General features: G+C 33.7%; 1 protein-coding gene across 3 annotated transcripts in view; it reads right to left on the reverse strand.

Annotated features, from left to right (window-relative positions):
* Window positions 1-12975, reverse strand: part of Bltp3b (bridge-like lipid transfer protein family member 3B) — a 92653-nt gene that overhangs the window by 43724 nt on the left and 35954 nt on the right. For 2 of the 3 annotated variants that reach the window (XM_074084199.1, XM_074084200.1), the window contains 4 exons: window positions 8592-8781; window positions 7827-7967; window positions 6611-6781; window positions 2162-2342 (listed from right to left, as the gene is read on the reverse strand). In XM_074084199.1, the coding sequence (XP_073940300.1) occupies window positions 2162-2342; window positions 6611-6781; window positions 7827-7967; window positions 8592-8781 (683 nt within the window). The remainder of the gene's footprint in view (window positions 1-2161; window positions 2343-6610; window positions 6782-7826; window positions 7968-8591; window positions 8782-12975) is intronic. The other variant, XM_074084201.1, reaches the window with a different exon arrangement.

The following is a 12975-nucleotide window of genomic DNA, read 5'->3' on the forward strand; positions in this document are numbered from 1 at the left end:
TATTCACTGAGTCTCTATCATTTGGTAGGTACTGGACTAAAAGATGATTCAAGAACAGTATCTAAGCCTTTTAAGAATTTATAGATGACAGTACCAGAACTTTTGTACTTGTAAGCCCTAACCATATTGTTTTTCATTTCATTTTTGCAACAACTCATAAGATAAGTGTTTTTATTACATTCATTTTCTAGATAAGAAATTGAGGTTCAAAGAGCAACATTGGAAAACTAGTGAAGTTCAGAAGTGGGATTTGAACCTAGAAAATCTTAAACCTCTTCACTATAAATATCATCCTGCCTCTCACTAAAGCGGAAATTGAGTGTAAATCAGATCAGGTATGTTGTCTAAATTCACACGGGAATAGTATGACCAAAAGTAGATCACAATTGGGTGCTGTTGGCTCATGCTTATAATCATCCTAACTCCTCGGAAGGCAAACATCAGGAGTATCGTGGTTCCAAGCCAACCCGGGCAAATAGTTCATAAGATCCTATCTCAAAAATACCCAGCACAAAACAGGGCTGGTGAAGTGGTAGAGTGCCAACCTATCAAGTGTGAGTCCCTGAGTTCAAATACCAGCTCCATTAAAATAAATAACACCAAGTGAAAAGAAAAAGTAGGTAAGTTGGTATAACTCCAACATAAAAATCAAATTTTAAAACACCATGAGCAATTCAACTGCCTGTATTAATCTGTTAACTCTTAACTTGTCTCAATTAGAATTTTCAGTATAGATCCATAATCCACTGGAGCTAAATGTTTTGAAATTCAGAGTTTTTAGATTTTATGAAATTAATGTGGGGTGTACACTGTATATTATGTAACACTCTGATCACTTAATAATATTAAAAAAAACTAATTCTGCAGCAAAGCTTACAATATTTACAATAAGTGGATTAAATGAAGATAATAAATAACAATGTCTTGGTCAGGTCAGATTTTGCCACCAAATGACCTTTTGCAAACTGACGAAAACACATTTTAGAGCCTTCTGGATTGCAGAATAGCAGAAGTGACTACAGACCTGTAAAATGAGGCGATATTTTGGTGGCATGGACCCTTAAAATCATTCAGCTTATCCTATGAGGGAATGACAAAGTCTAAGGAATGCAAAAGAGCTTTGCTTAGAACTTAACTTTAACACCTCATTTTGTTACTTTGGGTTGTTTCAACTTTTTTGGCTTTTCCTTCTAAATCACTAAATCAGAAGATGATAACTATAAGCCAAATGACACAAAGGTTGGCAAAGGAAATGACAACAAATGTCTCTACGAAACAGCCAGGACTTGATATTCAGTTTCTCAGCTTTAACAAGTTCAAACAACAGTTTTCATGGATACAGATTCTGATTCAAGTCTGAGGTACACAGGTCAAATATCTCTATTTTCACAAGATCTTCAGCTTAAGTCTAATGTTCACCAAGTTTGAGAAACACTGTCTTTGAGATGAGCCTACCTGCTGAACTTCCCCAGCACTACGGGGCCAGGGACACTGTATGACAAAGAAATAGAAATGCCCAGCATCTAGGTTAGAGAACCACAGATTTTCAAAGTGACCAAGTACAGCTTCCTGTTTACCCTGTTAGCTCAGCCTTTTAAATAAGGATGAATAAGAGGAACAATAGCCAAAAGAAAAATGTTTCAAACTAAAATTTAGCTTCCTACTCAAATTTTGGGAGGAAAGGGGCAAGGGGGTACAAAATGTTAAAGAGCCATTGCAGGTGTATTTGCATGCACACCGGTCCAGAAACAGGCAGATCAGTCACAATGCAGAAAACCCAAGTGTAAATAATTAGGGAGTATGAGCTAAAATTTAATTTATGAGCAATTTCAAAATTATGAAGAAGTTTATTCAAAGTCAGGAATCCAAGATATTTTATTCAGTAGTCATCTATTCAATCTTTGATTTTTAAAACCTAATTTTACCCTTAGCATTAGTAACTAACAGTTTATTAAGCTTAAGTACTAACTACTAAAGTCAAATTAAATTTTATATCAATATAATTCTTCAAATTATACCTTTCATTTATGTATCCATATGAATGATAAAATTATGAAAAATTATCTCAGGTACAAACTACATAACATATATAACAAATAATCCAGTTTTATACTCAATCCTAGAAAGGCCAAAGTAGTTTGAAATAAGCAGATTTCAGTACCTTTTTCTTTCGCATGAATATCATCACATATGTGTAAATCTAAATGGGAAATCACTAAGTGATGGGAGGTTTCTTTCACATCAAAGTCACTGAAGAGTTTCACAATGGCATCGTTCAGATCAGGAGCATTTGATGCTTGGGGTGTCTTCACTTGCTGGGCCGATGGGGTCACTGTAGAGCTCTAGAAAGATTCAAAACTGCATTATCACTGCCAAGTTATATTGTGGAAATGTCACAAACGAGCCTAAATATTTTCAGTCATAAAGTCATGAAGAATACATACAGTATATTTTCTTTTCTATCAATAGCTCAGTTCCCCTAAAATAGTTTCTGAATTATATAAGAATAAACTAAAACTTTAAAACTATATAATTTGAATATGAACTAAAACTTTAAAACTATGTAATCTGAATATATGAATAGAATACTGCAATATAATAGCTATGTTCACATATTTATAGCTCCATAAAAAACACAGTTATTAACTACTAAGAGCAACTCAGCTGAATGTTAGCTCTAAATATTAAGAAGAAAGTAAGCCCTGAATACAACTACTACATATCTGGCAGGAAAAAAAAAAAAATCACATCTTTGTAGAAGGCTTTGGGATTTTATTTAGTACTCTCAGTACTCTGATACCTCTCAAGAGATCTGAGTATGTCCTTTGAACTTGGAAAGCTGAAGAAACCAGAAAGTAGAAGAGATAATTAGATTTTAAGTTCAAATAGTTTTCTTCCTAAAGAAAAAAGGCACGGAATACTGTTAAAAAGTAAAGACATATATGAACCTCTAATAACCTAAAATGACTATAGATGACATATACGTAAGATATACTATGAGATGATGTCTGTAAGTATACTGTGAAATAATCTGACACATAAGCCACAGAACTGTACATGAAATTTTGATAATAATTATCAAAAATGAAGACCAAATTTTCCATTTGAAAAACTAACTCTCAAATTTAGAACAATTAATAAAATATATTTATGGAAAATCAAAGTATATATATTTTGTACATATATTTTTGTACATATTATAGCTTTTGAGAACTATGACAATACTATAAAGGTATTGCAAAGTAGATTTAATTGAGACTCAATTAAAATGGCTGGTAATTAAAGAAGTGGAAAAATGAGGGTTGGGGTGTATGGCTCAAGAGGTAGAGTGGCTGCCTAGCAAATATAATGCCCTGAGTTCAAACCCCACTACTGAAGGTGGGGAGGAAGGGGAAGGAAGAAGAAACTGCCATTATTGCCATGAAACTTTAAATTCTAGGGACTTTTAAGCAAAATTTTTGAGTTGTTAAAATAAGCTGATTCCAACTGAAAAATCATCTTATGTTTTTCCAATCTACTTTAAATCCCTAACAGGCTAGTATTAATAAGTCTGTGAGAATACTAGTACTGTAGTAGTCCCCCTTTAACCTCTGGGGTGGGGAACATTCCAAGATATCCAATGGATGTTTGAAACTCTAAAAGTACTGAATACAATATATACCATATACAAGCACTGGAACATCACAACAGTCCTTTTTTTTTTTTTCTTTCACAACAGTCTGATATCCTAGCCAGCCATGAAGCAGCTAGCAGAAGCATACTGCAAACACTGTGGATACACTAGAAAAAGAGGTAATTGATGCCTTGGGCAGGACAGGGAGACATTTCATCACCTTACTTGCAAAGGTACACAATTTAAATCTTTTAAATTGTTTATTTCTGGAATTTTCCACTTAATATTTTCAGACAATTACTAGTATTGTGGGGGCCCCACGGGGTCTCACTTTGTAGGTTTTCTTAGAGGATTTGAAGATGTCTCACTGGATAAATATTACATATTGGCAGAATGATACAAGAACAACTATCAACTCTATCTACTTACTTGTTTTTATGGCTTAAGCTCTGGAACACATTGTTTACATAAAGAGATAGAGTGGAAAGGAATTTTGTTTTAGCAATGTGACTCAATTCTTTAAACTTTCGAGTTACATGCTAGGACTCACAATGTAATCTATCATATAAAATTATTTCTAACAGGGAGGTATTTGTGGGAGGGGGAGGATAAATGAAGGAGATGAAGGTGAGGGAATATGGTTGATGAGTTTCATACATATACGAAATAAAATAACAAAATCTCTTATAATTGCTTTAAGTGGGGCAGGGTGGGGGTTGCAGGGGAGAGATGGTGGGTGCCATATAACCAATATACCATGTACAGCTGTAACAGGGTCCACAAAAGGAAAAAAACTTTTTGCACAGCCAGCTTGTCTGCTGGCTAGTTTACTGTTTGTTGATTAAACTAACTTTCTTTCCCTCTTCGTCTAATTGCTGGAGAATCCAGTAATGGAAATCGACTTCCTTTGCTCTTCAATTAGGCCGAGTAGCTCTCTACCCCTTATCTCTCTCTGAACACCAGAGCAGTAAACCTGCCAGCCAAGACATAGAGCTTCAGAGAAGTGGCACTGGACACTTACAGAATCAAGACCAGTGGTGGTGGTAAACATGCATCTGGTCACATAGTCAAGCTGAGCCCTGAACTCCCCTTTAAAAGGTAGATGTTTTCTCTCAGAAGTGGGATGACAGTGTTTAGAGAGCTTGACTCTCCCTGACATCCTCCTCATCTGATGAATAATAAGCCTTATTTCCTTTTCCTCAAAACCCTAATTTCATTATTTGTATATTGTGAATTGGCATCAAGACCAGGCAACAGGTTTGTAGAAACCAGGCTATTGGGAATTGGCACAATAAATTGCGCCTGTTCAATGAATATATGCTAATAAAAATTAAACAAACTATTTCTAGCAAGCCAAAAGCTGAAATTTATTAGATCCTCCTTTAAATGTGTTTAAAAAATGAAGAAACAGAAATCACTTGACTTGTTACTTTGTCATTAGTTATTAATTTCCAACATGAACTCCAGTATTTCAAATTGCCTATGTGTCTTGTTCTCAGAAGTATTTTTTCTTCCTGGACAAACCCATCATAGACTCAGGATGAGTAAGAAAAATGCCTTTCATTGGTAAAGTAAGATAAGAGCAATTATGGAAAAGGAATATGCTTACAACAAGCATATTCTCAGGCAGATCAAGTTTAAGAAAAAGCACAATGGTGGAAGGTGTAGAACTCAATTTCCTTATAATATAAAACTAAAAAACTTGGAAAGTTGTAATACATCCCCAGGGGTATGTGTACCTCACCCCTAAAAACACTGCTCTGGTAACACCAATCTCCTTATCTTTATTAGAAAATCCAATGTTCTTTAACATAATACACTTGTGGATTCTATTTTCTCTTCTGAAATACCTTTCCTTCATGCTTGCCTATGAAGTATTCCTCTTTTTTTTTAAGACATAATCACATTATCTTCTTCGTTAAACCTCTCCAAATTTGGCTGTTAATTAAAACTCCTCTGTACTTCTATAGCTCCTACACCTCACCTTCCTTTACTTCTTCACCCTGACATTTATGTTCAATTACAGTATGTTTCATATTTCACTCCCCCATTACATTCTAAGGTCCAGCAGGGTGAGAAGATACTTATTTTTATATTACAAAGTGTACCTCTGCACCTTGTGACAGCAGGTATGCAGTAAACAATGCCAATTAGGTAGTCATCAAAAGCCTAAAATGTATGCCATTCTCCTGCATCAAGACAGACCACCAAAAAGCTATCTCCTTAAGAAGGATTATTCTGCTTCCAAAAATATTGCTTCATAGAAGTATGGTTTTACAATATTTTCTAAGTTTTTATTAGGGGTCAATATAAAATCCACTTGTACTTTTGACAAAATGATCAAAGACACTACTCACTGGCGGTTTCCATGTCCCTTCTACTAAGATCTTCATAAATTAGCACTCAGAATGTAATATTGGGAAAAAGAAGAAAATTTTTTTCTCTTTAGACAAATCAGGAATGTTCTTGATTATAAGAAAGGGATGATTAAATAGCTCCTCATGCTTTCCACACTTTTTGCCTTTGCCACCAGAAAACTCTTAACAGTTTTGTTTTCAACTTCAGCAACTCCCTACAGTTTTAATTCTCTGTGCTATTAAGCCTCACACACCCTCTCTCATCTATAATTACCCAGGTTTTATTCCCATTTTCCTTTACTTTAGAAGTTTTAAGATTGTATTTTTTATTTTCCTAAATCCAGGAATTTAACATCAGATATTTTTATGTCATCAATATCTCTAGTGCTTTATACAGAGCTTCAAGCAAAAGCACTAGACACAGATTAGTATGCTTAATATTTCTGTGCAAATATACATATCTATGTATATCTACATAGATATTCTATGTAAATAAAGTTATAGTAGTAAGATACTTAGGAAAAGAAGATTCTTAGTCTCAGTCTTACAATCAATTTCATATAAAGAAAACACAAACTAACCACTCTAATTTTGAAAAGTATTTAATGTGAAGTCTTTTTTGTGTTAACTTGTATCATACCTGTGTAGGTTCGGGAGCCATACTCTTCCTTTGTTCTGTTGATTTTTCTATTGCTTCACTAAGAGATTTCGCATACTGTACCATAGCCTTCAATTGGGAATCCGTTAAAACCCACAATAAATCATCCAATATTAGAACTAATTTTGTTGCTATGACATTGCAGTCCTTCAACTGTCAGAAAAAAATGATTTATAAAATTAAACTCAGAATAAAACTTATAATATACTTTTATTTTTAAAAGTTCAGTTTTTTAATAGAATTAAATATGCATACTTCTTTCATTTAGCAAACATTTATTGAGTTCCTATAATACAGACCATCTCTTAGTGATAGAGATAAGAGTATTAACAAAATATTGACAAATTCCTATATTTCAACAAGTACAAATACCATAGTACTTATAATTTTGCATTTATAGATGACAAATGATATAATCACCTGTTAATTAAAAGGGGAATTAAAATTAATCAAAAACTAAAATGCTCTTTTATCCACATTGTATATTTCAGAGTACCTATGTTAAGCACTATACTCTGAGAAAAAATATTTTTGATTTAACATGATATAGTTATTTGTGCCCAGAGATACAAAAAATATTGTTCAGTCTTTAAATGAGACATGATTTAATAAAAGTCATCACTCTTCATTAAATTCCATCTCTAACCATAGTGGGCTCTCAAGCTCCAATATCTTAAAGTACTATTTTCCTTATTTATCTAGGTTACCAGCTACATTTTAATAACTTACTAAAAGTAAGAGTTTTGGTTACCAATAATGAAGGTGTTGCTGGTTATCTATTCCCAAGCAAGATTCACAATAGGAAAAATAAAATTACTTTTCTTCTTTTTTTGTGCAAAGGATCAAACCCAGGATCTTACACACACTAAGCACTCTAGCATCAAGCTACACTTCCAGCTCAAGAAATGAAATGTATTATAAGACAGTAAATGTTCAAATAGTATTTGGAGACCGAAAAATGTATCTAATTCATAAAGAATAAAAATCTTTGAACACACAAGTATTTGAAAGAGGAATGTTATAATCACACTTGCTTTCTACAAATCCTGCTTGAGACACTTTACTTTCCTTTACTTGGTGCTGTTTTAATAAACTACTTATTATTCTATGCCAATATTTCACCTAAAAAGTTGGTTAAAATTTCCTACCAATTCTAACAATTAACAAATGGGTCAAAAAGGTAATCCAGTTGACTTACTCTTCTTTTAAGTGTGACTCTGATTTTTGACTGATTAGTTATTAATCGAACAGGAGCACACATAATTTCAAGATGTGAACTTTGGGTAGCATCTGCCTCTATTCGAATCATCTGCCAATTCATTTCTTTAAATGTCAAAACCTAAGGAGAACACAAATTAGCTTCACATACTCACACAATGCAAAATGAGAAAAATGTAGATTTATAAAAAACAAAAAATGTACCTTTCAACTAATTTTTGTGATATTCTAGAAATATTCATCATGCTGCTTTTATTTTTAAAACTGTATGCTTCCATCAAATTCAGTAACATATTTTTGTAATTATATTCATCATTTCTAAAATTGTTAATACATTTTTTCTAAGATATTTAACATAAAGTACAAAAACCACTTGAAACATGACCAAAAAGCCTTGAATAATATATTTTGTAAAATTAAAATTCATTTAAGTAGTGAAAATTAAGATAGGGACCATTAATTCTACAAAGTGAAAGATTTATTACATTAAACATTAAAATATACACATTTTATAAATAAATGGTTAAGAATAATACAAAGAAAAACATATTTAAAAGGCAAGAAAAGGAAAGCTAGTAGTATGTGAATATGGAGAAACCTAAGATTTTATTCATTCATTCATTTCCTGGGAATCAAAACCAGGGCCTTGCACATGCTAAGCAAGTGGTTTACCACTGAGCCATATTTTAAATGTCTTTGTCTTATTTATCACTGACTAAAACATTTAAAAAAAAAAAATCTTTACCTCTCCTCTCTGTGGATCTTGAATCCTAGTAAATCTTAAATCTCCATGTTCCCAGTTTGCATTTACACTATAGATCCTTAGCTGAGAAAGTTCAAAGGATGCATTGAAGGCTTTTGCTCCAATTCTGATGACAATAGAATTTACAGAAACAGTAATTCCCTCAACTACTTTTTCAGCAAAGCCGTATTCACTGGAAAAACAAGCAAACAAAATATAATGCACTAAAGCCAAAAAAATCAATCATTAAAAGAAAAAGTTATTTGTTAATATTCTCATGCAAGCATGCAAGTACACATATAAACTGCCTTAATATTAGTTAGAAGAACAAATTTGATTTTTGTTAAAACAATAATCTAAACTGGTTACATGTAAATTATAAAAATGTTCTCCTCAAGCTGGGCTTGGTGGCATCTAATGCCAGCATTTGGGAGGCTGAGGCAGGAGGACCAGCAAGGGCTACATAGTGAGAACCTGTATCAAAAGAAAAAACATCTCAAAATGTAAAAGATTTTAAAAACTGGAGTTACTCTCTATATTACTTTACTAACATCAATATCCACAACTGTTAACTCTCAAAAAGCCTCAGTCAGTTAGCATCTATAAAGTAGACAGGAGAGCTAAATTTGTAACAAAAAAGCGACAGAATATAATGCCAGAATTTAAGAATAAGATCAGAAAAAAACTTCATATTCTCCAATTTGATAAATATTTATACTATGTAAATGATGCTGGGACATTAAAAAAAAATTAGTTGTAGCCTTATAGGGCTTATAAGTTACTTGGGGGAAAAAGGAAACCACATATCCTAATAACTAACACAAGGCAATCTGTAATCAAGAGCTTTAACAAAAGGAATCAGCAGAATACTTAGGAGAAGAAGAAACTGCTTTTAACTAAGGAGAAACACATTTTTTCCACAGAAAGAAATGCAAAGGAAGGAAACCTGGTAACACAGGAAAGCATGAGCAAAGTCTCATTTCAAGAATGAGTAGTATGACTATGACTGGAACACAGACTATCAACACAGTCTTGGAAGGAGTGGTTTACCCAACTGGCCACCACTTCCATTACCATCAACACACCCATAATGTACATATTCATGTCTTCAACCCAGACCTCTTGCTGGGACTTCACACTATGAAATTCAAATGCTCACCAGATAGCACCACCTGGTAGCCTAGTACATTTCCAATTCAACACTTCTAAAAGTGAACCCATTCTCCACATCCTTCCCCATCCCACCATTCTTCTTGACTTCCTATTTTAATTAATGGTAAATTACTTAAACTTTCTAAGTCTCAGATAACTCAGTATTTTTCCTCTACAAAATGAATTTTTGGGGGGTACTGGGGTTTGAATTCAGGACCTCATGCTTGCTAGGCAGACACTTTCAGCAATTGGGCCACTCCATCAGCCCTTGAAGTGAACTTTTTTTTTAAGACAAGGTCTCACTATGTTATCTACACTGTTCTCAAACTCATGGGCTCAAGTGATTCTCCTACCTCAGCCTTCTGAATAGCTGGGACTACAGGTGTACACCAGGTATACAGGTAAATACAGGTGTATACCTGGTATACAGGTGTATATCAAGCCCAGCTTGATGGCTCATCTTTTAAATCAGGTAATACTTCATAGATAATATATGGATTATATGAAATAATGCATAGCCAAACATACTGTCTCTTAACTAATGTTGAATACTTTATACTCATTATTTATAGTATTACTAATAGTAGTAAATTATTATTAAACTATTAAAAGTCTATGAACCTTAGTTTCCTCATTTGTAAAATAAAAATAATTACTGACTCAATTTCACTATAAAATAGGATAGTAAATCACTCTGGATGTAGAAACCAAGAGCAATTAACTCACTGGCATCCTAGAGGAGACCTGCTTTGTTCCTCAGGGAAGATCCTTAACTAGAAAACTTCTTAGTTAGAAAGACCATTTCTATAATGATTACGCTGGAGCATCCTTTAGAATAATCCAACAGTTTGCTTTTTTTTTTTTTTTTTGAGTGCTAGAGATTGAATCCAGGGACTTTTGGATGCTAAGCATGTGCCCTACCACTGAGGTGTACTCTCAACCTGCATTCTAACATTTAAAACTATATAGAGAGGGCAAGAAGCATGGATCAAGTGGTAGAGAGTTTGCCTCACAAGTGTAAGACCCTGAGTTGAAACCATAGTACCACTAAAAAAAAAAAAAGTACACAGAACTAGAACAGATGGGTCTGAGAGTTAGCTCAGGGCTAGAAAGCATACCTAGCATGCATGAGGCCCTAGGCTTAATCCCCCTCTATAGACAAATAAACATTATAGGTGAAGATTGAATCAATGACTAAATTCTCCATTTTTTAGGTTATGTAGTTCAACACAAATTAGAAAGGTAAAATTTGTTTACAAATGGTTCTCTTCTCTCTTTTTGAGACAAGGCCTTGCTTTGTAGACCAGGCTGCACTTGAATTTACAATCTGCCTGACTCAGTCTCCCAAATGCTAGGATTATAAGTATGTACCACCATGCCATGTTCAGACAGATCTCTTCTGAGTTGATTAATCCTTATGGAGATGGCTATCTCTGCAGGAAGTGACAAAATCAATTTTCTGAATTTACCAAGTTTACTAGACCATTAATCTATGCAACATTATCATCCCACGCCCCTCCACCCAGCAGGAAAGACAAACCTGTTACTTAGTAATTTCTCTATGTTAATCTCTCAGCTAGAAACAAAATCAGAGCGATCAGTACTTTTATGAGTTGCGTGACTATAAAGAATTGTTAAAAATACATATTCATATTTTTGACATTCACTACAGATGTACTGAATCACAATTTCAAGAAGCTTGAAAGACTGTAGATTTAATAAGCACCTCAAATGATTCTTACAATTGGGCAAGTGTGTTAAATATTGGAATAGATTAACCATGATGCCAAATGTCGAAGTAAAAGGATTACCACCATGGTTACAAAGCCAGAATAATAAAGTTTATTGATAGCATAAAAACAGGAATTAGGAAGCACACTCTCAAGTACACTAAGCACACATGGAAAAAAATGGTTCATTTAATTAAAATAAGTCTTTCATTTAATTAAATTTCTTTCTCATTTAATTCTGCAACATTTAATTGAAGTCTTGTTTTAATACTGATTTTTCTTTTCCCCTTTCACATTTCTGCTTTTTTCCTCCAATTCTTTCTGACTCCAGCCAATCTAAAGACCAACAATTCTGTCAACCTGAATTCATAATCTGAACTTTAAAATTTCAAATTGGTGGATGGGATGCAAAATACAAAGAAATTAATATGAAAGGCCTTTTCCCAGTCCTCATTACCCAATGTCAAATACAAACTATACATATGATAAATGTGGCTTCCAGTCAGCTCTTAGTGGAATGGGTCAACGTCAGATACTCATGTGAAAAGTTATTCACCAGTCTGTAGGTATTATCATAGAACGCACTAACATAAATGTGATTTGACCTTAATGGAAGTGAAGGAGTGTAGGACAGTGATTGTGTATACACATGACCACATTCACCCTCAAGAATAATTTTATCAATGGCTTTATACAGCACCTAGAACACTGTAAATATCATAACTTGAGGAGGCACTGGTCACATTAAAATCTATGTGAGCATTTTATATAATTCCAAAAATAATGCAGAAATCTTGCCTTATAGAAATGATGTACAGTACAAGATACAAATTTATTTTTATTTTTTATTCATTTGCAGTACTGAAGATCAAACTCAGGACCTAGACAAATATTCTATTGCTAAACTACATTCCTAGCCCAATCCAAACTTATTGAATGCAAAATAAACATGTAATTTTTTTTAAACAACCATTTCTCTTTTTTCTGGGGTAGGGTAAAGGGGGCATTGCTATACTGATGTTTGACCTCAAGTCGTCATATTTGCTTGGCAGGTGCTCTACCACTTGAGGCACACCTCCAGTCCTTTTTGTTCTGATTATTTTGGAGATAACAGAAATACACCACCATGCTCAGGTTTTGGTTGGGGCGGGGCGGGGGGGGGGGGTAATCTCATGAACTTTTTTCCATGAGCCGATCTCAAACTGGATCCTCCAGATTTCAGTCTCCCATAGATAGGATTGTGGGTTGAGCCACCAACACCCGGCTTAAAGAGCCACTTTTAAAGAACTACTTTAACTTATCAAGGTTTAATGAAATGGTCCTAGTGGTTCAACCTTCTCAGTATCTGAATTTAATCTATCAAAATCCAATCTGTGAAAAGTATGACCATCTTATATTTAATGAACTTTAGAATACACCCAAAGATCTATCATTTATTAAGGCATCATTTAATGTTTAACAATCATAAAAGTTTTACTGATTCATAAAAAATTATATGCAAAGAA

The sequence above is a fragment of the Castor canadensis genome, chromosome 8 (genome assembly GCF_047511655.1).
Source record: "Castor canadensis chromosome 8, mCasCan1.hap1v2, whole genome shotgun sequence".
NCBI classification, from domain to species: Eukaryota; Metazoa; Chordata; class Mammalia; order Rodentia; family Castoridae; genus Castor; species Castor canadensis.